This window comes from Amborella trichopoda, chromosome 7, assembly GCF_054954075.1.
Source record: "Amborella trichopoda isolate Santa Cruz 75 chromosome 7, AtrichopodaSantaCruz75HAP2 v2.0, whole genome shotgun sequence".
Lineage (NCBI taxonomy): Eukaryota > Viridiplantae > Streptophyta > Magnoliopsida > Amborellales > Amborellaceae > Amborella > Amborella trichopoda.
In genome coordinates, this window is record NC_142342.1 from 24,547,134 (window position 1) to 24,573,982 (window position 26,849).

Below are 26,849 nucleotides of genomic sequence, written 5' to 3' on the forward strand. Positions count from 1 at the left end.
GTGAGGTTTGGACGTGAAGGCTGTACCTTATTAATAGAGAAAAATGACCCAAAGCAGCAATGCAATGTGTACTCTTCCATTTGCATGCCATAGTAGGTCAGATACTTCTTGACAACCATATAGACGCCTATTTTTCTTAAAATTGATCTCATTGTGTTGAGTACGCACAAGTGAACTTTTGGATAAGGGTAGCAATGGGGTTGGGTCGACCTGCGGACTGGGCGGGTCGACCCAACCTAGGTCCGAGAATGCGTCAAGGGTTGGACCCCATAGCTTGGGTCAGGGTCCAACACTCTGGGCTTGTATCAAGACCTGGTCGTGGTAGACTCAACCCTGATTTATTAATAATTAAATTAAAATATTATTTACCCCACACGGAGTTATTAATAAATAAATTAAAAACTTATTTTTATGTTATATTATTTAAATATTAATCAAGTGTTAATGAACTAAGGCCCTGTTTGATATCACCCTAATATTTCAAGATAATATATAATCTACTATAATTTTGATTATATAAATTTACATACCCTGTTTGATTGGGTAAAATCATATCTTTTAATATGAAATAGACCCCAAATATCCGAATCCCTAATAACTCAACTCGTAGTTGAAATTTACAGGATTCAATTTCGTCGTAAAAAAAAAAAAAATTGCATGCATCTCTCCCTCTATCATCAAATATTATCCTCCTTTCTCTCTCCCTCTCTCGTCTAGCAAGCCCCTCTCACTCTATCTCTCTCTCTCTCTCTCTCAACCTTAATCCCTGTCAATCTTAAATCAGCTCACGGGTATCAAAATCTCCCTCTCTCTTAATTCACCACTAACCACCAAATCCAATCAGTTAACAGATTTCATACTGTGCATGTGTTGAACAGGATTTCCTCATGAACTCTTACAAAAGAGCAATGAGAAAGATCAAGAACAGAAGGCGTTTTTATAGAAAGGAAAAAAGATTTGGGGCGTGATCTGTACAGTGAGGAAAGAACTGTTGGTGCGATTTCTATGGTTCTTCTCATATGGGTTTTTCTCACATGGATCTGTCTCACCTGGGGAATGCAACATTGATGATGATCTTGACAGGCTTCTCTCCTATCCAAATCATTCAGTTTCTTCCTGTGTATATCCCCTTTGGGACAATGATTTTTGGCTACTTTGAGCTTGCAAGACACCTGCCTTGATTCACATGGAGCGATACTTTGTCATCACCCCCACATAAAAAAGAATTGAGTGATGGAATTGATGAGTTTTTTGTGCAAGGGAGAACTTATTGAGGGATGAAATTGGTGAGCTTTTTCTAGGAGTAGCAGAAATAGATCTATGACAAGGATTTTATTCTTGTTTTTGTTTTACATAACTTAAAAATTGCTTAATCTCCTCTCTGACAACTTCAGGAACATTTTTGCCTCATTTTGTATCTTCTTCACAAAATTTGCATCTAACGCAATTTTTGTCATTTGGATTCGGGTTGTATCCATATTTCTAACCCGAATCTCCACTCCGACTAACTCCTAAAGAAGATATCTCAAAATAAAGCAAACAATCTAAACAGTGCACTTACTTTGGTTGCTTGAACTCCAAACTTTAAGAAACACTTCGATGATTCGATGATCAATCCAATGAAATGTAGTTTTTTTAAGGGTTTTTTTTGTCTAAAGGGGCTTCTTGTGGGTTTAGGGTTCAAATGAACCTAAAAGCCATCATTCTTAACCTTTAAATCTTTCACAATAACAAACGAAAAAAAAAAAAAAATCATTTTTTCCTCCTCTGGGCGGAGCGCTGGCCCTGGGCGGCTGCCTAGGCGGGTTCCGAGGGACAGACTGCCCAATTTGACCGCCTAGGCCTGGGCGATGCGCCCAGGCCTTCTGGACCACCTAGGTGGCCGCCTAGGCGCTGGGCGGTCCCTTTTTTTTAACAATGCTACACTATTACATTATTATCTACCTGGTATCAATTGAAAGCTCATAAAGTCTTGGAGAAATATAGAAAGCAGGAAAAATGATAATAACAAAAGGAAAAGTACATAAATGCTTACCTTGAAACTACTATTTTTTCTTCAAGAGAGGTCAATAACACCCCATCAAAACTGCAACATTACCACACAAGAATATACATCAACTAGAAACACAACCCCACTAAAGAATGCCAACCAGATTTACTCAACCAAAAGAACTACCTTATATGTTTCATTATAAAACTGAACTAAATAAAACGTAAATAGAAGCACTATTTCATTATTTGAAAAAGGATGTACATATTCACGTTATCTTTATTGAATAGCTGTCAGGTAGCTAAGTGCTTCAGGAATATTTTAGGTATGTTCAATACATAAAAATCTCAATATGATGACTAACATACAGAATCCATTGTTCTTGCATCAAACCTACTTCGTCCAATCCACTGAGTGAAGACTTTTGTCATCCAAAATGGAAACTCGACAGCCAATTTTCTCCCAAGCTCCAAGAGTTTTACCAACCACAAATGCAAAAACCTGTCCTCCCAAAACAACAAACAACAATATATTAGAACTTTCATAAGAAACATCTACAAAGATCTAGGCTTTGCGCTAACCAATGACAAAACACTCATCTATTGCATTATTGCCAAACATCACCAACAAACAAAGTAGCATGATGGATCTGATATGCACATAGAAAACCCCTTGGGTGTATAAATAAATTACCCAAGAAAATTTTGTAAAGGTCACGACTGTTTCTTATGTAAATGACTTGACTAGAACAGAATCTAGCAAAATCTAGATACTAATGCATTTAAGTAAGACGAGATTATGCAATGAGAATCGAAGAAAGAGAGAAAATCTCAAAAAAGGGAGAGCAGAACAACAATTAATTGAGCATCACAGCTCTAGAACTCAAAAGTTCCATTACAACTTTAATACATTTTCTATCCCTTTCACAATGGACGTATAGTAGCCTATTCATATAATTATATAAAACTCTAAAATTAACTTGATATCCACATAAACAATTTAAGACTCTAAAATACTATTAAAATTCAATAAACACCAAAAAAAATCGAATTAATCCTAAAAATATCACTATTTTCAGGCATATACTTTAAACTAAATTTTGGGGCCCAAAACAGAAAAATTGTGAAGTAAACCCTAGAAATAGCCTTTGCCGATAACTGAGCGATATTTGAATTGCAACTTGAAGCACCACTATATGAAAAGCAAGTGAAAAGTTATGATCCTCGGATGATGACTGCATCATTCACCTCTTCTCGGAAAGAAACTCGCCCTCGAGTTCACTATGAGATCACTTTGTTTTAAGATTGATGTTTTACATGCCCTGCATACCCTTTGACTTTGGACTTCACTTTAGGCAATTGGTGGGTAGTCGTAACATTCGCCTTGGCACTTCTTCATTGGATCTCCATGTAAATAATAAATTGCATATATTTGAAGGGATGAATAAAATCTTTCACCAATAATGCTTGAATGTCATTCAAAAATCCTTAAAGAAGAGGGGCTTCATATTCTGTGCACAACTTAGAAATTTTAAAATCTTTAAAATCCTCACAACAAAAAATCAGACTTTCATAATATACCTCTTTGATCATTTGTTCTTCATCTGGATCCTTATCATACATAGCCTCACCAATTATCTCAATAAGTGGTGATTAATCATGTAATCCAAAAAGGCGGCCACAAAAGCATTCCCTTATGAAGCTTTAAGAAAATAAACCTGAAACGTAGGGTAGTTGGTATGAATCTCATGCAGCTCATATTCACGCAATATGCCTTCAAGGTTTGCAGTTCTATGGATCATCAGATCCATTAGTTGATCCACCCTTTGAGTCAAGTCCATCATTGATTGCACAACTCAGGTCTCAAGGAAGGCATGCAGCTATCGGATCTCTAATCCAGCGCAATCAAGCTTTGCTCTAATACCACTTTGATGTAGTGAGAATCGAAGAACGCGAGAAAATCTCAAAAGGGGAAGAGCACAACAACCATTAATTAAGTATCACAACTGTAGAACTCAAAAGCTCCACTACAATTTTAATAAAATTTTCGATTCCTTTCACAATGGACACATTTTGTAAGCATGTAAAATACTAAAATTCAGTGGAGATCCAAGTAGACAGTTTAATACCAATGTTTTAAAATGAGGAATGGCATCCCGATGCCGACAGCACCAGATGTAGCGATGAGGCTCGATGTGGTCTAGATGCATGCGCATCACATCCGATGCAGTCATTATATTACAAATTTCTAAAAAATATAAAAAATAAATTAAACAATGCATAAAGAAAATAGATATGATTTATGTGATAATAAGTATTCATTCATTATCTTTAATATATCAGTTGTTTGAGACTCTGAGTCCTTCAAAAGCCTAATAAGGAGCAATAATGTTTGTTGCTAATATTTAGTATAATTAACATGTAAAACAAAGCAATATATTCCATCGTAGTTAACGTGTCCAATTTCAAACTTCACTAATTCACATAAACATCCAAAATTCCAAACTTTAAAATTCAAACACCAAAGATGCATACAACCACCAAAAGTTTATGAACACCAATAAAAATAAATAAAAATAAAAATAAAAGATAATCCACTCTCAAGTCTCAATCTCAACTCTCAATTAGACAGACCATTTGGGGATTCTGCATGTGTATGTGCATCTCTCAAACCTGAATCCGAGGATGTAGAGGCATCATCATAACTATCATCGACCTCCTCCATATACTTTGTCTTCGTCAATCTCCTCAAAGCCGGCCTCGTCCTCCTCCTCGACCTCTAAAACAGATGTGTGATTGGACCCACCCTTTTTCCTTTGTGTTCTATTATTAGGCCTCACTTCTTCTCCATGCCCTATGGCCTCCATGACATTATATCAATATTCTAACCCCCAAACACATGCTCAGATTACGGATCCACAGTCCACTCGCTTGTGCACTCGCCTTCAGGATCATCCAATTGAATTGAGTTGACATCCATGCAATCCAGGTACCTCTCCCTAAGGCAATCATTATATTGCACATACACGAGATCATTCAACTTCTTCTGCAAAAATTTTTTTCTTTTTTCGGTATGGAGCTGTGATACAAAACAAGGAAACAAGCAAAAGGAAAAAAATGTCATTTTCTAGGGTTCTTAAATTTTAGAAATTTAAAAACCAAGAAATAAGGATTTACATGCTCAATGCACTCCATTTGCGTCCACAACCATATGAACTATATGTGAGGCTCAACACTCAAAATGCAAGACATCGAAGATTTGTTGTCTTGCTTCCATATGATGCCCACCATGCAACTGCATATTATTTTAGATACTTTATTATTTATATAATGAAACTATGCAAATGAAAACATCAAATAAAACCAAAATGGTACTTTGGGCCTTTTTAATTACCTGATTGTGCAGTTTCCCTGCTTCCAATTGGGACATGTCTTCAAATGTTTCCTAATGCACACTTAAACTTGATCAACTCATGACTTTGGATATCATCTTGGATAGCTCGGTTAGAGACCAACATCTCAAGCACATCTAAGAACCCACCATTTATTATAAGATCTGACCCAATGGATGGGTGCTTATAGTGAAGAGATGAATTTAAACATAAACAGTTGCATGGAGGGGGCAAAGAAGCTGGTTATCCCATCTATCAACAATGTCGAGTATAGGCTTGCATTTGCTTTCATCATTCTTTAGAACCGTTTTAATCTCTTGATCTCTTCTTCTGCATTAATCATGTATGAAGCACATGGTGCGCTTTGTTTCGACATCAATCAATCTAAGCGCATTCAATAAAGGGCAAGAAACATCCAACCCATAATACACTTGGTTCCAAAAGATGTATTAAGGACAATCTGCTAAACTTTTTTCCCATCTCAATGCTTTGACCACTTACTTATGTTCCACTTCTCTAAAATAAACATGGTCCTTAGGGTACCTTTTTGCTTGCATAAGCTTTGAAGAGTGAGAAATGTCGTGGAAAATAGTCACTCGTACTCTCCCTATCTCTATCTTTTTGTAAACTCCCTTATCTAGCTTAGGATAATGGTATGACTATTAATAAAACAAACGAGAAACTTAGCTTTCGAAAACACCCCACTAAATGTGGATGTCTTCCCTGAAATCATGGCAGTGAGCTGCACAGGGAGTCCAAAACATATGTCTCCTCTTCGAAGTCAAAAGATGCCCAACTACTCAGTAATTGGCGCCATTGTCAATGACAATTTTCACCACATGTTCCTTCTCAATAAAGTCTATAATCTCATCCATTAACTCACACAATTATGTAGCATTAATCTCATCCATCAACTCACACAAGTACGCAGCATCATGTGACCTATCTGATACATCAATAGACTTCACAAAAAAAGTAACTAAAGGACAGTTAACAAAAACATTAGTGAATTACCAAGACTTCCATAAACCATCCACCACACATGATGGTCACCCCGACTTCTCCCACCATTCTTTTTGAGAACTCAAATTTTCTCAACTTCATATACTCATTCTTTTTGAGAAGTCAAATTTTCTCAACTTCATATACAGCATCCTTCAAAAGAGGCTCCCTAAGCTAATGTAAGCTTAAGTCTTAGGCCAAATTGTGCAATTGCCTCAGCCATAACCTTGAAACTATCAAGGTTTATGATATTGAAAGGAAAATTGGCCAAATAAAACCACTTCACAATGTATTTACATACCCTATCGCCATCTTCTTTCTTGCATCAATTTTCAAGTGTGGTTTGTTTTGGCTTTTCCCTACTTTCTTGAACCACAACTTCAAGGTTAGGGGTGCAAAATGCACCCGATATTTATAAAGCTCCCCCTTGTAGCCACCCTATGCCTACTTCCAACTCTTAATGCATCTTCTCCATCATCTTTATCATCATCAAAACTTCCTAAAATATTTCTTTTCGTCTCATTTTTCTATTGTTTTTGTTTTTTTAAGCTATCCATGTATTCCATAATATCCTTTTTTATCTCATCAATTGCTTATGGGTATGCTCTAACACTTCCACTAATACCGGCTGGGTCTTCTTTCTGCTGGAAATTACCCCCCATATAAGTATTTCCACATAGAGTACAAATAAACAATTTCCATCCTTTGGATTTTTTAATTTTTCATATTTTCCAAGCCGGATCCTTTTTGCTTGAAGATGAAGACATTACCAGTTTTTTAGGGGGGGGGGGGGGGGGTTAGTACCCCAAAATGCTTAGCTTTCCCCCCCTTTCATGGGGAAAATTACGTTTTGGGCCAAATTTACCCCCACGTGTGTGGGCCGCATATGCAGGGGCCTCACCCAAAGGTGCATATGCAACCTGAAGCAGCCACATTTAGTAAGAATCTTCAAGATTCCAAATTTGCTACTAATAATTAATACCAAAAAAACTCCAATTAATACTAAACTTCATCACCATTTTCAGGCATATAGCTTAAATTAAGTTTTGAGCCCAAAATAGCAAAATTGTGGAAAAAACCATACAAATAGTCTTTGTAGATTACTCAAGAGATCTTTGATTTGCAGCTTGAAGCACCATGATCGGACACACGAGTGAAAAGTTATGATCCATGGATGACAAATGCCTCACAAGACCCAAGTCCAGAGATCTATCATGACAAGCTTGCCCAGTAGAAAACATAAATCTAAGTAGTGGATGTATTTTTACATGTGCTTGCCAGTGCCAGATGTCTTCAGTAGTGACACATATATTATGGAGTCCAAAATACCTTAGAATATAACACACACACGCACACACATATATGATATAATCAATGATTTAAAAAGGACATAAGTTATCTAATTTTCTATGCAAATGGACTTAAACAAAAGACAGGTATAACATATACCCAAAATGCCTACCTAAAACACTTCAAACCAAGAAACTTCAAGAATAGGAAGACAAACATGCAAAAGAAATGTGACAAAAATATAGCATAGCAAAGAATCACTACTTGAAAAAAGGCATGATAAGGAACAGGATACTAGGTCATATGTATATTCGAAATATAACGGACAACTGTTTGCTAGATACCACTAGAATAGTCACATTTAAGGAAGTGACAGATATTGATTAACACTATCAATTTCAAATAGATGCCCGAGTCCACAAGAGAGAAATAAATCATATGAATGCATCCAAAAGCACGAATTATTCATGGCAAAGAAAAATGTGTTTGCTTTAACATACCTGAAGCTTATAACCAAGCAACTGTAAGTTACTCCCAAGTGTAATCAACATCAAAGATGAAGCGTCAGCATCCATACTTGACATAACCTGTGGATAGCAATGATCAATTCAATATATACATGCTTTATATTTTCTATAGAATATATAAAACACCATTTAGGTTAGTACACACGTGTCATTCACTAAATATTTATTAAGTTCGGTTAGTGGTTCGGGAGTGAAGAGTTATTTCATGATCATTACAAACATAATTTTAGGAGATCAAATGGCTAATAGGTTAATTAATAAATCTAAGAGTGTTTAAAACTGTAATATATGCTCAAAAATAAAAATATGTAATATCATCAATTAATAAATAAAATAAATTAAATTATAGCAAATTTTAAACATAAAGGGGAAAACATAAGGTAATTCACATTATTAGCAATATTAAAAAAGTGAGTGGCCAAATAAATATGAACCTACCCTGCACTTCAGGGGGTCAAATTAGCAATTATGTTAGTATTGCAACTCAAAATCCAAAGAAATAATTAACAAGGTGAGTGGCCGAAATTACTCCAATTAGTAAAATGTTAAACTTTAATATTGATTAACTATTTGTAATACAATGTAATCCTGTGGGATCATGTCACAACGAAAACTTTCACTATGTATCTATTAAACCCAAGTATTAAATAGGGTTGGATGATGTATCTAAACCCTAGCATCATACCACTAATAAATGCTATTTTGTTTTGGATGATGTATCTACAAACTAGCATCATACCACTAATAAATGCTATTTTGTTTTGCCAAATTCACCTATATAAACGACCATATAATCCTTGGAGACTATAAAATTCTTTATTATACTAATATTAAAATATTTTATTAATTTTATAATTTCTTAGAAAGAAGCACGTTACTCAAATCTATTTTGATGTGAGTAACATGAACACAGAGAATGCATATCTGATGGAAGATTGAAAGAAACTAGCGTGTCATATAATTTAAATTGGTACCAAATTAGAAATTTAATGCAAAGCAAATCTCTTCTGATCAGGAGATGTTTAAGTTTGTATTGCTATTATTATTAGTATGTGCGTAAATGACTTAAAAAGTGTAAACTTTTTAGAGTTGACACCTAAAATCTTGACACAAATAGAACGAGAACCACAACATCGTATCACCACAAACATAACACATTGTGATCCTCTAAGCAGTAATTTACTTAAGCATAATATAAAAAATCATATTTTAATAAATATCGTAGCATATAGATGTGACTACTTCAAAAGAATGTCACTTTCTTAAACATTTAGTAATTAAATCTAATAAAATTATAGTTCAAAGATAAAATACATATCTAAATAATATCCATACACAAAGTCAAATTCAAATTATAATACTTTTAATAATGTAAATGAAGTAGATAATATTTTGTTTAAAATTGGTATTTTAACTTTTTTGCAAAATTATAGCTAATCTTAACTAATAATTAGCATTATATCAAATATTTATCTTTAAACCTATTAATTTCTTATAACAATAATCTCAAAATTAATTAATCATCATCTCATCATCACTTTTCCCGATTTTGTTGTATTAGAGGTCATACCCAAATACAAATCCTGGTTCGCCATTTTGCTGTATTAGAGGTCATACCCTCAGTGACGCCATAAGTCCCCATTTATTTTCTCATTACTTCCAACCATATCTTTTGGGCCTACCATTTGTCCTTTTTAAGCCTTCCACTTGAACTAGCTTGCACCTCCTAACAGGTTTTGTACTAGGTTTGCACCACACATGGCCAACCTACCTAATTCTACTCCCTCTCATCTTATCTCGTATTGGTGCCACACGTAAATTTTGCTGAATGTATTCTTCAAAATTAATAAACCAATGAGCTCAAGACTATAACTATAAATTAAAGTTTATAATTGAGCAATATCATAATTAATAAACAAAGCTAAATTTCAATCATAAATTCATATTCATAAACAAGGTTGGAAAACTCGCTAGGCAGAGCCATAAGCAGCCACCTAGTTGGGGCCCAGAGAAATGGCCGAACCCAAATGTTAAAAAAAAAATTTTAGGGTTTGGTTAAATACCAAACCCCCTTGAATATGAGTTCAAATAATTAATTACAAGGTTTAATGAATTTTGGGTTTCATATCCTAAGCCCATAACTCCACATTCTAAAATGAAAGAAAATCACAAATACCACAAACAAAAAGAAAAGAACATAAATATGTACAAATATCTAATTATAAATACATAATTGCTCATAAAACCTTATCCAAAACTTGAAAATGTCTAACCTCTAAAACGGAATCCTTCAAGCTCTGAAAGGGCCAAAAACCTCTTTAAAACACCACTTCAAGCGCCAAAAAGATTGGACACAAATGCCATTTGATTTTGTAAGCAATTTAGAATTTCAGATTTTTGTTCAATCTTGGATTTCTCACAAGATATCTAAATTTGAGTATGTATTTGACTTGAAATTAGTTCTCCAAGAGCTTCGAGGGATTAAGATGAACCCCCATGGTCTTAATACAAACCACCTGGGCGCTCGCATTGTGAGGTGGCCCAAGTTCCGCCCAACTAGGCCTAGGCAATGCGCCCAAGGCCTCTAGCTGCCTAGGCGCTCAAGTGGGGAAATTTTCCAACCTTGTTTATAAATAAAATTATTTTTTATAAAAATTGTACACGAGATCACTCAAAATTTCATTTATTTACTCAACACTTCGGTGATCAAATAAACAAGTATGTTCTTATTCATCAAATGCTAACTTTAAATCTTAATTAAATATTTATAACTTTAAATCAGTACAGCAAAAGAGTCTATTTCCTCTTTCCATTACTCAATAAAAGCACATTCCTCTTTCGCTCCCCAGAATTGTGGAAGGCCCTGAGAATTATGACATTGATATTTACAGTCGAAGTACCTATGCCTGTGAATAACATGAACATAGACAATGCATATGAGATGGAACATTGAGCAAGACCATCATGTAATATATAATTAAACTGGGACCAAATCATGAATTTCAAAGCAAAGCAAATCTCTTTTGATCACTTAGATGTTTAAGTTTGTATCATTAATGTTATTAGCATTATACATAAATGACTTAAAAAGTCTAAAGCTTTTAGAAGTGATACCTAAACTTATGACACAAGATTAAGATAAAAAAAATATTTTAAATTAAAATCTTCTAATTTGATTTAAGTTTGTAACCATTATTATTATGGAAAACCATACAATGAAGCCATTTACCTTTGTTACATAGTGGTCATAATTATTTTTGAACATTGGATATGATATTGGGTGGCTGCATTTATTTCATTGACCAAGCTCACAGTTCAAAATAAATTTTCTTGAACTTTGTGACACACCCAAGCTATCAGATTTCACATTGGATGGTTATAAGTATTGTGACCTCCTTGTACCAAACGTAAATGGTCTCATTGTATACAATCCTTATTATTATTAGTATTATACATAAATGACTTAAAAGCCTTAATTTTTTTAGAAATGATACCTAGAACTCACAAGTGAGTGAACAGCACAACACGATACCACCACAAACATAACATATTGCACTGCTCTTAAGGATTTTTTTCTTTCTATATATATATATATATATATATATATATATATATATATATATATATATCATGTATGCATATGTATCTATGTATATATATGTATGCATATGTATGTATTTACATGTGTATATATACACACATACGTATACATGTATTTAGCAATGTTGTTTCATGTAATATCAAGACCATCCATTTGATGAATATCAAGATCTAAGCCATCCACATATACACACATAAAGATGAATATCAAGATCTATGTGTATATATGTATGTATGTATGTATGTATATAGAACAAAATCGCTATATATACATACACATATACATACACATATACATCCACATATATACGAGGGGAAAGAGTGGCCATCTTGCGCCCCGAGCCCTTGCACTAGGGTGCAGGGGTGAGGAGGGGGCGGCATTTGGCATGACACCCAGGCAGGCGTGCCCTCAACCTACGACCTCGGGTGCAAGTTGCGTTCAAAGACTCAATGATTCACGGGATTCTGCAATTCACACCAAGTATCGCATTTCGCTACATTCTTCATCGTGGCGAGAGCTATATACATATGCGAATATATGCATGTATGTATGTATATGTGTAACTAGGACTAGATCTTGATATTCATCAAATGTATATGTTTGTATGCATGTGTATATGTATGTATGCATGTATATATGTATGTATATGTATATGCATGTATGTATATATATGTATGTATATGTGTGTACATACACACATATATATACATGTATATAGCGATCTTGTCTAAGGTAATATCTAAGCTCAGTAACAGATACACATAAAGCAAAATATTTTGATAGTGGATAATCCTAATCGGCATCCCTTACAAAGATTAACGATTCAAGAAACAACAAGCCCCAGATTTTGTTGATGCATATTTTTTGTTTCCCTTATTCAGCACACTGCATAGACCTCATGCTTGAGGCAATTGGTAAGAGGAAGACGTTCATGACAACCATCAAAAGGCAAAGAAAGTCACAGTTTATTTGTACAGTCATACTCAGGTATACATTTTAGTATTATACTAGTTTTTTTTATTATTTGTTACTTATTTTGAGTATTTTTAATGCATTGATTTTTGAGAATAATTTACTTAAGGAATTCTATGTTGGTCAGGTCTTAGCCATCAACCGTTGGAGCAAAATCAAAGGGAGGCTATTGAAGCATGATATTGATGACACATGCGAGTGGCTGGTCGTTGCCAGTGATGATGAGGTTTTCCCTGAAGAGGGCTTGACATGGGACCAAGTTCGTGAGGCTGTTGGGACAGCAATGCCCCCTGCGCGTACCACTCGGGCTCAAACTGAGTCAAAGCCAAAGGAAGGGGAAGGGGAAGGGGGAGGAGAAGGCCCAACAAGGGAAGGCAGTGACAAAGAAGAGGAAGAGGGCGTTGACATTAAGAGAGCGATGACTCTGATGATGATGGCATGGCAACATCATCATTAAATGCCCCTCATTATCCAATTGAACACCATGCATGGTGACGCCGCTGACGCCATAGAGTTGTTTAGTTGATGACTTGATGTATTTGTTTTTTGATTTTTCCTTGTTGACTTTGTGTATGACTGTAGCTTTGATTCGTTTCTAATATGGACTTCTAGTTTCCTACAATGACATTTGGGATTTCAAGCATTTTAATGCCTTACAAGTTACAATATCTTTGACACTTATATCATCAGTAAATAGGTTATGTGATTGTACTCATTGTAGTATTGTATTGTTCTACTACTATGTTTTCATCTATTTCACGATCACGAGAAGTTTGGGGCACTAAAATTGCCCTAAAAACTCCCAAAGGATTTCAACTATGCCCTAAGAAATCCCCTGTTTTTTGTGTTTGGGGTGATTTCGGTGAGGGCACCCTATCTCTGGGCGCCCGCCTAGGAGGCCACCTAGGCGGCTAGGCAGTCGAATCCATCTTTTTGAACATCTGCCAATCTTTATAAATCAAATAAAGGATGGAAACACATTTCAACTTACATGATTGTTTAAGAGTAATACGTGCATGCATCAATGTCTAATGAGTCATAGTTGGTGCCACCATATTGTTTTCCTAGAAATCCTTGCATAAGCCAGTTGCTCAGAAGGAAATGACTTGTCATTGGCAAGATGACATCCAGCCTTTACCTAACCTACAACTTCATATCTTTGTATCAAAAGTCCAACTTCCTAATTCTTCCTTCAACACCATACGAAGCAAATAACAAGAATTACGTCTCTCCTTTCACTCGTTAACAAGAGCTGAATTTCTGAAGACAGAGATATGAGACTAATACGGATAGCAAGTCGTCAATAGCACCATTGCTTGAGATTGAGGGGTTGACTCACAACTTCCAACCTTTTCTATCAAACATTGGCTCTAAAAGAAACAAATGCAACTAGATTATATGATTCCAACATCTTTTTACTGCACTGACCTTTCTTCACCAAGCTTAGTATCGACTTGTGTCATCCAGTACATGCATGTATTGTTGTAGGAATAATTGACTCGATGGATGCATCATGTCATTGATGTACAATGTATGATCATCTTCACCAATGAGATGTCAAATTGTACAAACAACTTCAAATTATTTCTTGAATCTTTTAATAGCAGTTGTTATGTTCATTGCAGATTTATCAACAAAAGCATGCTTCTTTGTGTGTGTGTGTGTGTGTGTGTGTGTGGCCATGTGCATCCATATGACACTATAATTCTTAGATTGTCTACTAAACCTGTTACAGTTATATAGAAAGCACATTCATTGGGGAAGTTTGCATAACAATGCTCTCAACTACATCACTGTAGGTGCAGCTAAATCCATCCTATCACAGAAGGCATTCATCATGTTGAAGACAAAAAGATTTTGCTGATAAAGTAGTACACCTACAAGCTCTTTGTTTCACATTATTCACAAGATTTTATGAATCCATGCTTTCTTGTCTTGTAGGAGACATTGATAAAGAATCGAGCACAAAACAAATTCCACTGCATCAAATGCAATGAGCTCATACAATTTGTTAACAAATGAAGACATCAGTGTCACATTAATCAAATGGTTTCCCAATATGCATGACCATATTCTCTCAATCAACCCAGATCATTAGTTTCGCATTAGTCACAAGCTTTTAGTAATCTCTATATTCCTATCACATAAAAAGACATTTACAATGAATGCAGAAAGGAAAAATCGCTATGCACCAAATTCAAAACAATCCAAACAATTCTCTCAATGCTCGAGACAATTACAATCACATTATCCTTGAGATTCCATATCACATAAGAAGAAAGTCCCAAACAATGCACCTCTAACAAATTCCAGCAAAGTAAACTCCATCAATCCATACAAATCTCTCAATCTGTCTGGACCATATTTCAGTATTCCCATCACATTCATTAAATAATCTACATGATTCTCTCAATCACCCCAGAACATTAGTGTCGTATTATCCTCTGGTTTTCACTAATCACATAAGAAGACATCAAAAAAAATGTAGAAAATAACAAAACCCTGCAGGAAAATTTCAAGTCATCCACATAATTCTCTCATTCAATCCAAATTATTAGGGTCTCGGGATGCACCAATCACAATACTTTCACATAAAAACACATCTACAGCGATTGCAGAAAAGGGCAAATCCCAGCAAAGTAGTTCTGATCAATCATACAATTCTCCCATATATTAAAAGAGAAACTATAACTGAAGCCATTTAGCAAGGAGGAGAGAGTAATACTAAATCAACATACAGAACATGAAGCAAAACAGAATGGGAAGTAAAGAGAAAGATGGGTAACATACAATGGCAAGAAGAGGAGGGCGAACTGCAAGTCGCGGTTGTTCACGCAATATTTCTAGTTCACGACCCTTCTCTGCAAAGCGTCGATCGAGTTCAAAGGAGTAGAATCTTAGTGGAGCAGCAAAACTGAAAGGTCCAGTCTCTAATGGATGTCCAATAAATCCTAATCTAGAGCTCCTTTTCATCATCAATGACTCCACCACAAGAAACACAAAAACAATAAAACCAAGAAGGAATATAATCTGTAACACCCCCTTTGGAAAGGAGAAGCCAAAGCACCACCATCTTGAATTAACCCCCCTTTTCCAGGGATTTTGCTGAGATCGCGAAGCCCGCATCCATCTCATTGTGCTAGAGTGAGAAGTGGGGCTCTTTTGCTCTTGAGAACAGCTTCTTTGGCTTCTCTTGAAAGCACCACCCCTGTTGTTGCTGCTGCTCTGTTGGGGATTGCTATTTTTGTTTTCCTCAATGTTGAGGAATTCATCTTCTGGGCTTGAAGAACTCTTGGCCATCTCCAAAGGCGGGAGAACTCTTGAAGAGAGAAAGGAGCGTTAGTGGAGGTGGGGGTATCAGTTAGTAGGATAGTTTTATAGAGGAAGAGGTCTTGTCAGCGAGAGAGAGAGAGAGAGGGGGGTGCGTTAGTGGGATGAACTCAAATGGTAGAGCTGTTAATAGAGAGAGAGAGAGAGGAGAATGTTAGTGGGATCCACTTGGAGATAGAGGCGGGGATTTAGGAGTTCTTTGTGCTCCATGATACGCCTTTCTCATATTTTTTCGGGTGATTCTTGTTGGTGAGAAGGGTAATTAAGTCATCCAAAAATTGGTGCATTTTGAATGTGGCGACCCTCTTCCGTTCCATTAAATCCACCGCCACTTCTTACCATTTATGATTTTGAGCAAATTACGTACCGGTACCTTTGAGAAAGGTCAGTGTGGTTGGATAGAGCTTAGGCTCTAAACAATCAAATTAGAGCCCACCTTCAAATAGTACCGAGATATCTGGTTTCAATATTGAAATTTTTTTTTTTTTATAACCGTAAAATATATATTATCTTTATTTATAAAGTTTAAAGTTTCAAAATTAGTATAGATCGAGAGATCTATGAAAACTTTAAAATCTTGAAATTTGACGGTCCAAAAATACACTTCAAAACACATTATTTCTTAAACTTGAAATCCATTTTGTTCTCATGTTCATCCATCTTGATGTCGAGATGATCAATTTGATGATATTTAGGCATTAAAACAACCTCTTCTAGTGAAATTTTTGAGGTAGGCTCTAATTTGATTGTTTAGAGCCTCGGCTCTATATAAACTTTTTCCATTACTATTTGATGTCTCTTTCGGCAGAAATTACAATTTTTAGAAAAAAATTATAAAGTTGAAAATTGTGTAGAGATTTTAGAAAAATAAAGTGCTTTGTATGGAATGTTTACTGCATTTGCGTCTCCTAAGGCATTACGGAGCTGATTAGATTGGTGTTTCTCCAATAAATACCAATAGTCTACATTTTTTTTATTTGTGCCTAAGGTGTATAAAAGAAGAGAATCTCTATCTTTTGGTAAGAATAGAGATTTTAGGAAGAGAGAAAGTACAGATTGTTAGAAAGAAATAGAGACTCTTTCAATATTTTATTGAGAAATAGAAGAATTTTTTTTATCCAACTCTTTCCAAAAATTTGTGCATGAAGAGTAAAAAAAAGAATCTCCACCCTTTTCAAATATTTTGTGCATGAAGAATATAGATTTTAAGAAGAGAGTGAACAAGAGAAAATAGATATTTTAGGGAGAGAAAGAAAAAGATTGTTTCTATATCTTAATTTGAGAAATAAGACATTTTTTTTCCTTACTATTTGGTTCAAACTTCCTAAAATAGGTGCAAGAGAGAGAAAGATATGCCTGCTTATTGAGTATAGATTTTAGGAAGAGAGAGAGTAGAAATTTTAGGAAGAGAAAGATATATCGTTTCCATATCTTAATCCGTATCTTAATTTGAGAAATATCTAAGTATAGATTTTAGGAAGAGAGAGAGTAAAGACTTTAGGTAGAGAAAGATAAATTGTTTCTATATCTTAATCCATATCTTAATTTGAGAAATAAAAAAAAAATCTTATTTTTTGGTTCAAACTTCCTAACATGGATACCTCTCTCCAACTCGAATTTAAGAGAAAGAGAGAAAAATATGCATGCATAGCTAAAATTGTTTCCATATCCAAAAAGATTCCACATCCAAGCATGATTCCATGTCTCAATACATGTGCGCCTCTCTCTCTATCTCTCTTATTAGTTAGGGTTTTGATGTTATAGAAGTTAAAAAACCCTAAAGAGACCTTTCATTTAGTATTGGCATGGTCATGTTTGACAACTGTTTTTTATATCGAGAACTGGTTAGCTCAAAATAATGGAGCCCTTTATCGACCAAACCTGCAGCACTAAGGACACCCACAAATGTCACACAATTGAGTTTCAATCCCTGACCTTCCCTGTGTAAGAAGAGAACTATTGCTCCCTTTTCTTCCCCATATAAGTCAAGACCCACAATCATCGCAGTCCAAGAAGTTACATTTCTCTCAGGCATCTCGACCATTAAAACTAGCTATTGACTCCCACACTTTGAATACGTCTATAAGTGATGTTGCCAGCGGAATGCTTAACTTATGCCATGCTCACCCATTAAAGCATGTACCCATCGCCCTAAACTCTAAACCACCCATATGGACAAATCAATGTGATAGACACCAGTCTAGTTTCATTTGCTTTCACACCAATGAATTGCGTCTGTCTAAAACGCTTCAAGGTCTCAGCAAAACTACCAACACAAGCATACACCCCAATCATACAAGTCCAACCAATTGCATTTCTTTCAGGCATCTCTTTTAAAAAATTTTTGAGCCTCTTCCACGCTTCTAACGAGGCCATAAGCATGCATCATCAAAACCCAATTCACTCAGGCAACTCATCAAAAAACTCACATTACTTTCTTAATACACCCACACTTTTCATACATGCCTAAAAAAGTATTTCCCTTTTTGTTGTCTCCGTCTTCCTTACTCTCAATAAGGCATGTGTCTTTTACATTTTCCTTGACAATCTAGTTATTAGTGTTTTCTCCATGTCGCACGATTCATTAGTTTTAATGTGATTCTCTATTATACTTCTCATGGTGTGCGATGTTTTAGTTATGGATTGAAGCAAGTAAGAGTATGTGTTTACAAAAATGTAAAATAAGTATTTATGGCCAAAATATTTTTTAATTTTTGCCAAAATAATAAAAAACATATCAAACATATGACAAATATATTTCTTATTTTTTGGGATTGTTTATATTTTTAAATTTCTTTTAATATCCCCAAGTTGAGCTTAAATATTTTTCAGTCATTCAAAATGAAAGAAACATAATAAAAAAAATTACAAATAGATTTCTTATTTTTTTAGGATCTTTTGATATTTTTAAATTTTTTTTAATATTTGGACCCCCTACTCGGTACAATTCAGGCTTGGCCACTACCAAAGCCTGAGTAACATGGCCGAGTCCGTGCTAACTCATCCAATTTTTCAAGCAGTGGTTTATGTGATTGTTTTTAAGCTGCTATTATCATTATATAGTTAGCTTCATATACAATAACAGATTAACATGCAAGTGTACTCAATGCTTTGTGGGCCTTTTGTGGTGCAATGTTTTTGAAGCGGATATTGTCATTATATAGTTAGGTGCTTATACCATGACATAATGCAACAGTGTGTAATAGAGATAAAGATCGAGATAGAGAGAAATTTTAGAGGGAGAGAAATGAAAAGAAAATTATGGAGGCAAGGAGAATGAAAGAGAAAGAGAGAGAGAGAAAGTAAATCTCCAACACTATAAAAACAAAGAAGGGGGCTAGGAGAGAGGGAGAGAGATTGTTGCACCACAATATCTTTATTTTGTTGCCTGTGCAATCATATTGCCAATAGAATTGGCTTGCTTTTTGGCACTCTACAATCTCCACCAATGAATCCTGCACCAACTTAAAACAACATGGATTGATATAGGAAACAAATCAAATCACCACTATTCTTTCTCTTTTCTCCCTAAGAAAGAAGGAAGCATACTCATTCAAAAGTAAAAAACTTAGCTGTTGGTGTTTTGGTTTGAAAAATACTTGTGTATGTTTCAAAACAACAACATGGTTTCATGGTTTTTCCTAAGCTATATTTTGTAGAGAGAGAAAGCTGTGTGTTTTTTTTCCACATTGAATAGTAGTATTTCAGAGTAGACATTCATGTGCCTTATACTTTTAGTATGAAGGTGAGAGAGATGGTGCATGTGCGGAGCACGCGACACGTGAGACGTGCATGTGCGAGAGTGTGGGCACAAGGGTGCATTTCACATGCTCACATCGGTGTCCCTCGCCCTAGCACATGTGCGGGTTGGGCTCGAAGCTCAATAAATTTTTGTGAGCCTAGCTCGTACGGGATAGCCAACGGCTTTCTAGCTGTTGATGAAATAGAGGAAAAAGGAGGCTGCAACAACAACCATCCAGTGAGTTAAGGATACATGTAACCACTATTACAAGTGAATTAAGGGGTTGCATATAACTTGTAGATGTTGTTGGTGCGTGTAACCACTATTACAATAAATGTGAAATCACGTTATTGCTTTATATAATGGGGTCTTTCTCCCATACAAAATTGACACTTGATCAAACACTTTTGCATCTCTCTCAATACATCTTCTATGTGGTCTTGCTTGCCCAAAAATAAGAAGGAATCAAGTCTCGAATTTCTGAATTTGTAATATTTTTTACCCCTTTTCACTCACCAAATTTCCAATAATTCAAGATGATATTTATGGGTGAAAGAAATGAGACTACAATGACTTCTTTGAAAGTCATGAACCATGATTTCACGAGACTCGAGCACTTCAATGGGCTGAATTTCAAAGGATGGCAATAAAAGTCTTCTTTTTGCTTACTGCCCTCAAGGTGGCTTTCATAGTCACCGAGTCTATGCATGCACCACCACCTCCATCTGATGATTTGATCGAAGAGCAAACTCATGCTTACCAAAAATGAATGGAAGATGACTATATTTGCAAAGGTCACATCCTCAATTCCTTGACGAATCCAATCAGTGACATGTATGCATCGGTGGCCATGGCGATAGAGCCATGAAAACTACTTGAAACCAAATATTTCACTGAGGAATCTGGTAACAAAAGTTTCATATTTCCAATTTTTTAGATTTTAAATTCATTGAAAACAAGTCAATTCTTTCTCAAGTTTATGAGTTGCAGCTTATAGTCAATGAATTTAAAGATTGTAGAATTATGAGTTCTTTCTAGTGGGCACTATAATTCACATGCTACCCTCATCATGGAAATAATATTAAAAAAAAATGAAACATTAGAAAGTGGACCGTCATTTAGTTCAACTTCAAAGATCTCTTCGAATTGAAGAAGAGAATAGACTTCGGGAAAAAAAAAGATGAAAGTATGAATTTTTATACCCAGGCAAACCTTGTTGAGCAAAAATCAAATGCTCCATATAACAAGAAGTCTTTATTTTCTAAAGTCCACAATGAAAAATATAAGAACCAAAAGTTTAATACCGACAAAAACAAAAAGAAAGCCTATTGTTATGTATGTGGAAAACCAGGAAACTATTTAAGAGAGTGTCGACACCGGAATGGGCTTAAAAGGCCCATAGATCAAGTGAACATGACCACTGATGAAAAATTTACAACATTGGTCACGGAAGTAAATATGTTTGATAAATATTATGGATGGTGGGTCGATACCGGCGCTACCATTCATGTGTCTAACTATCGAGACATGTTTAAGGCCTTTGAATCAGTGGCAATGATAACTTGGTTCAACTTCAAACTCAAGCAATGGGTAAAATCGTTGGAAAGGATACGATAGAACTAAAATTTAGTTCGAGCAAAGTTCTTGAAAGTTGAACTTATGTGATCTAGCTAGAGTATATATATTTTTTCTTTTTTTTCTTTTTCTTTTTCGAATCTCACAAGTAATCCATTACAATAAAATTGACTTCAAAAGAAATAAAGAAAACAAATCTAGGGTCTAGAACTTGATGCCACTAAAAACCTTTCTTTCAATAACCAAAGAAAACCACAATGTTATGATTGAGATAACAAAAGGCACATGAAATAAATATGACAAGAAACAAGAAAGAGAGTGTCAAAGATTACCTCAATCAGGCTTATTACACCTCACACTGAGTCACTACCTTCCAATGGCACTAGATGGAGGAGGAGGATGAGGGATATATGTAAATATAAGAAAAATAATATGATGATAAAGGGGAGGAGGATGGGGGATATTGAAAGAGACAGAGAGAGAGCAAGGCCAAGAGAGTAGGAAGATTGAGATGAGAGAAAGAGTAAACACAAGAGAGAATGAGAGAGAGCGAGAGAGAGAGAGAGAGAATGAGAGAGTGAGAGAGAGGATGAGAGAGAGTAAAGACAAGGGAGAGAGAGCAAGGCCAAGAAAGAGAGAGTAGGGACAAATTGAGATGAGAGAGAGAAAGCGAGTGAGAGGACAACAGAGGGATATAGAAAGTGAGGGAGAGAGTGAAAGAGAGAGAAAACGAGAGAGACGGATAGACAAAGTGAGAGAGAGAGAAGACGAGAAAGAGAGAGTGAAAGAGAGAGGGAGAACGAGAGAGAATGGGAGAGAAAATGAGATAGAGTAAGAGAAAGAATGAGAGAGTGAGAGAGAGAGAATGAAGACAAGAGAGGGAGATTGAGAGAGATAAAATTAAGATGAGAGAGAGAGAAACGAATCGCGACATAAAGAGGGGGGAGTGAGAGAAATCAAGAGAGAGGGATAGTGAGAGAGAATGAGAAAGATTGGGAGAGGGATGGAGATCGAGAGAGAGAAGGAAAGTGAGGGGGAGAGAGATTAAGAGAGAGCGAGAGAGGATCGAGAGTGCTGGGCCAACTCTTAGGCATGGGTCCGAGCCGAGAGATAGGGAGAGAGAGAATTGAAGAAAATGAGAGAGAAAAAGAGTGTAAGAGAGAAAGAGGGAGAGAAAAAAAGAGAGGATCGAGAGTGCTGAGCCCGCCCTTAGGTGCAGGTTCGAGCCGAGAGATAGGTAGAGAGAAAGAGAGAAAGAGAGAAGGACAACAAGATAGAAGAAAGTTGGGCCTGCCCTTAGGGGCAGGTCCAGAACTAGGTGTGTGAGAGAGAGAGAGATAGAGAGTTGGGCTCTCTCCTAGGTGCGGGTTTAGAACTGGATGTGAGGGAGAGAGAGAGAGGGCAAGGGAGAAGATAGAGGAGAGAAAGGGACAGAGAAGAAAGCAAGAGAGTTGGGCCCGTTCCTAGGTGCAAGTTCAGAATTGGATGTGATAGAGAGAGAAAAGAGAGCATGAGAGTGGGGCACACTTCTAGGTGCGGGTCCAGAACTGGGTGTGAGGGAGAGAGAGAGAGGACAAGAGAGAAGATAGAGGAAAGGGAAAGGGATAGAGAAGAGAGCAAGAGAGTTAGGTGCCCGCCCCTAGGTGTGGGTTCAGAACTGGTTGTGGAAGAGAGAGAGAGGAGAGAACAAGAGAGAAGAGAGAGGAAAGAGAAAGGGAGAGAGAAGAGAGAATAAGAGAAAAGATAGTTGGGACTGCCTCTAGGTGCGGATCCAGAACTAGATGTGAGTGAGAGAGAGAGAGAGAGAGAGAGAGAGAGAGAGAGAGAGAAGAGAGAACAAGAGAGAAGAGGGTTGGGCTTGCCCTTAAGTGTCGGTCCATAACTAGATGTGTGAGAGAGAAAGAGGAGAGAATAAGAGAGAAGAGAGAGGAAAGAGAAATAGAAAAAGATGAGAGCAAGAGAGTTGGGCCCGCCCCTATGTGTGGGTCCGGAACTGGACATGAGAAAGAGAGAGAAAAGAGAGCAAGACAATTAGGCTCGCTCTTAGGTGCGGGTCCAGAATTGGGCGTGAGGGAGAGAGAGAGGGGGGCAAGAGAGAAGAAAGAGAAAGGAAGAGAAAAGAGAGAATAAGAGAGAAGATAGAGGAAAGAGAAAGGGAGAGAGAAGAGAGCAAGAGAGTTGGGCCTGCCCCTAGTTGCACATCCGAAACTGGTTGTGAGAGAGAGAGAGAGGAGAGAACAAGAGAGAAGAGAGTTGGGCTCGCTCGTAGGAGTGGATCTAGAACTTGATTTGAGAGAGAGAGAGAGAAGAGAGAACAAGAGAGAAGAGGGTTGGTCCCGCCCTAGGTGCAGGTCCAAGACTAGATGTGAGAGAGAGAGAGAGAGAGAGAAGAGAGCAAGAGAGTTGGGCCTGCCCCTAGGTGTGGGTCTGGAACTGGCTGTGACATAGAGAGAAAGAGAATAAGAGAGAAGAGAGAGGACAGAGAAGAAGGGAGAACATGAGAGAGGAGGGTTGGGCCTGCCCCTAGGTGCGTATCCAGAACTAGAGGTGAGAGAGAGGCAAGAGAGAAGAGAGAGGAAAATGAAAGGGAGAAAAGAGGGAAAGGAAGAGAAAGAGAGGAAGGAAGGAAAGAAGGAAGTCGGACCCGCGTCTGTAACTTGACGAAAGGGGGAGTGACAGAGATAAAGAGAGAAAGACAAAGAACAAGTCGGGCCGGCGCCTAGGTGTGGGCACATAACTTTGTGAGAAGGGGGGGAGAAAGATAGAGAGAGAAAGAGAAAGAGCAAGACAAAGAGAGAAGTCAAGCCTGTGCTCAGGTGTGGGCCCGTAACTTGGTGAGAGGGGGTGAGAGAGAGAGTGAGAGAAAGAGGGAAAGCAGGCCCATGCCATGACTTTGGATGAGAAAGGAGTGAGTGAGGAAAGAAAGAAGAGAAAGAAAAAGAGAAAGAGAGAGTCATGGGCCGTACTCAAGACGATCCGAGGTCGGGGCTTCATGATATGACCATTTGATCAAGGGCATCTCCATCTTGTAAAAATCTGCAATACATGAGTTTTTTTATACAACTTCTCTTTAGGATTTCTTCCGTCTCAGGCCATGTCATAGGCCATGCTATATATCAAAACGTGCGCGTAGACGAGATGAAGAACCACCAAAAATTTGGGCTTGATTGGGCCTAAAACAAAGAAGTTACAGCATTTGGAATATGATCCTGAATTCATAAGGCACAGTTTCCATATATGGAAATTGGTTCACCGAGGGTGCACCAAAATAGGGTACAACCTACCTTTTTTTGGGTAAGTTGGCCCTAGAATGATAAAAAAGGAACTAAACGAGCTGAAATTTGATATCTGAGGGTTCCAAACCTTCTAAATCCAATGGAAACAATCTGGTATTAATTTGAGACCTCGATGATAGGGCTGTAGTTATGAGGTCATTTTTTAGCATGCTAGGAGCTGAATTTGAAAACTGGTTTTGAGTCTGATCCACCTTAACTTCGTTGGATCGCCATGAAACTTGGCGAGTGTTAATAGGGAGTCAAATTCCACCCCCACATGACTTTTGGGATCAATCTGTCACCCTTCAAAATTCACTCCAGATCAGTTATTCTATAAGTACTTCTGTAGTCAACAGGTGTTTTGTACCCGCAGGCCTTGGTCGTAACTAGCTTCTTCCTTATTCGCATCGGGATACAAGTGTCAAAAAATACCCTATAACAGCTTGCCCCGTTGAAGGGTTTCTAGAAGAGGGGGTTAGAAAGCAGTAGGGGCGAATTTTGGGAAGTTTGGATGGGTTGGTGAGGATCAGACGCAGCGGGAGGAAGTTTAGAAGAGGAAGGGGAAGAATCTTGAGGAGCTTGGGTGACTTGGGGAGGATCAATTTGATAGTGGGGAGGCTCTTGACGTAAAGAAGATGATGGTGGAGTTTCAAAAGACACAAGTAATAAATCATGAGGGACCACCATATTGATTGCATGGAAAACTTCATACTGTTGGGAAGACGGGTGAGGGAATTTGGCATATCCATTCTCGTTTCTCGTGTCGTGGCGAGCAGCAGTTGCTTCAATGGCTTCGAATGGAGCAATCATCCCTTTGTCACCTTTTAGTCATTGATTAGACATGGGCTCATAATTCATCTTTTTCATGATTTGATGGGCTTGGTGACTATGGAGATCCCATTCTAGAAGTACCTTAGCATCTTTATATGGTGGAATTTTAGTGGCCCCAAGTCCGTCAGGACTTTGATTTTCCGAAACAAACCCCAATAATGATTTTGAAGATGTAACTTATAGGGGAACCTCTTCTGCCTTAGTCTTGCCTTTCTAATGACTTCGAGCTGACCAAGTAGCTCTTGAGCTTCCTTCTTTATATTACGAAGAGGGGTGTTACTGGAAACTTGGGCCGACGATGAGAGAATGCTAGTTGTAACTGGGTGATTAAGATCCTCTTCAGTCAAGTAGTTTGGAATGTGTAAGACCTTTTGGAAATTACACACGACAGCTGACCTTTGAGGTAAGGTAAGTGCTATCCTCCCCTCTTAAAGAGGCTGGGATCCGCGAGACCTTGTGGTCGGCTTGATTAGTCTCAACAGTCCGGTGGGATTCTTCTGCCTTCAAGAGGGGAATGGAGATATACAAGACTTTTTGGTAGTCCGACGTGTAAGTGATCCTTAGTGTCAGGGTATCGACGTTCATGACTCCTTCACACTTTGCCGTAGGTTTCAGCTCGGTTGTCACAAGGTGTGACTCCAGAGTCAGAAGAATGGGGGATGAAGTTTGCCCTTCATGGTTTTCGGGTGGCACCTCTGAGGGAGAGCAAGGGACATTTGCATGAATGGAAGTCAGAGGGAGTACCTTGCCATTGTTCTCCTACTCTTAGAACATACTGAGAAGCATATGAGAATATCCTTCCACCTTTCTCATGGGCTCGTGATTATCTGCTTCCGCAAGCGTCACTAGTTCTTGAGGTGGCTCAGGATTGGCAAAGTAGTACTTTCTATTCGCATAATGGGTTTTGGCAATGGGGAAAGGTCTTTTATTAGCATAGATCATGTACTATCTCCCATCCTGACTATTCTTGAAGCACTGGTGAAGCGTGGATGGAACCACCCCTTGGTCATGCATCCAGTGGCGACAGAGCAAGATATTATATGAGGTATCCCCCTTAATCACATGGAACTGGGCATAATCGTTCAAGTCACCGATTTTGAGACGGAGACGGGGACGGGTTGTCCTGCCCGACTTCTCCCTTGATTGATTAAACTCCGGAACCATGAGGTTCATCAGTGTGAGATCTCTAGGCCCCAACCCTATGTGAGTGAGAATCCTTCTTGGGATGAGGTTTACTACAGAACCTCCATCAACCATTATCCGTCCAATGAGATGGTCATGTAATTCATCAGTCATGAAGAGGGGTCGATTGTGGAACTTCCC

General features: G+C 37.3%; 1 protein-coding gene and 1 pseudogene across 4 annotated transcripts in view; both read right to left on the reverse strand.

The window, feature by feature from the left end:
- LOC18425430 (UDP-Glycosyltransferase superfamily protein) overlaps nucleotides 1-16,108 on the reverse strand; it is a 53,875-nt gene extending 37,767 nt beyond the window's left edge. For 3 of the 4 annotated variants that reach the window (XR_016059821.1, XM_088872723.1, XM_020662011.2), the window contains exons 1-4: nucleotides 15,564-16,108; nucleotides 8,174-8,260; nucleotides 2,388-2,491; nucleotides 2,036-2,086 (exon numbers count right to left, since the gene is read on the reverse strand). Coding sequence is in view for 2 of the 4 variants with exons in the window: in XM_020662011.2 (XP_020517670.2) it covers nucleotides 2,036-2,086; nucleotides 2,388-2,491; nucleotides 8,174-8,260; nucleotides 15,564-16,073 (752 nt within the window). In the remaining 2 variants the exon portion in view is untranslated. Of the gene's footprint in view, nucleotides 1-2,035; nucleotides 2,087-2,358; nucleotides 2,492-8,173; nucleotides 8,261-15,563 lie in introns of those variants that run through there. The other variant, XM_020662014.2, reaches the window with a different exon arrangement.
- Nucleotides 12,188-12,339, reverse strand: LOC148781304 (5.8S ribosomal RNA; annotated as a pseudogene).
- Nucleotides 16,109-26,849: the final 10,741 nt, after the last annotated feature.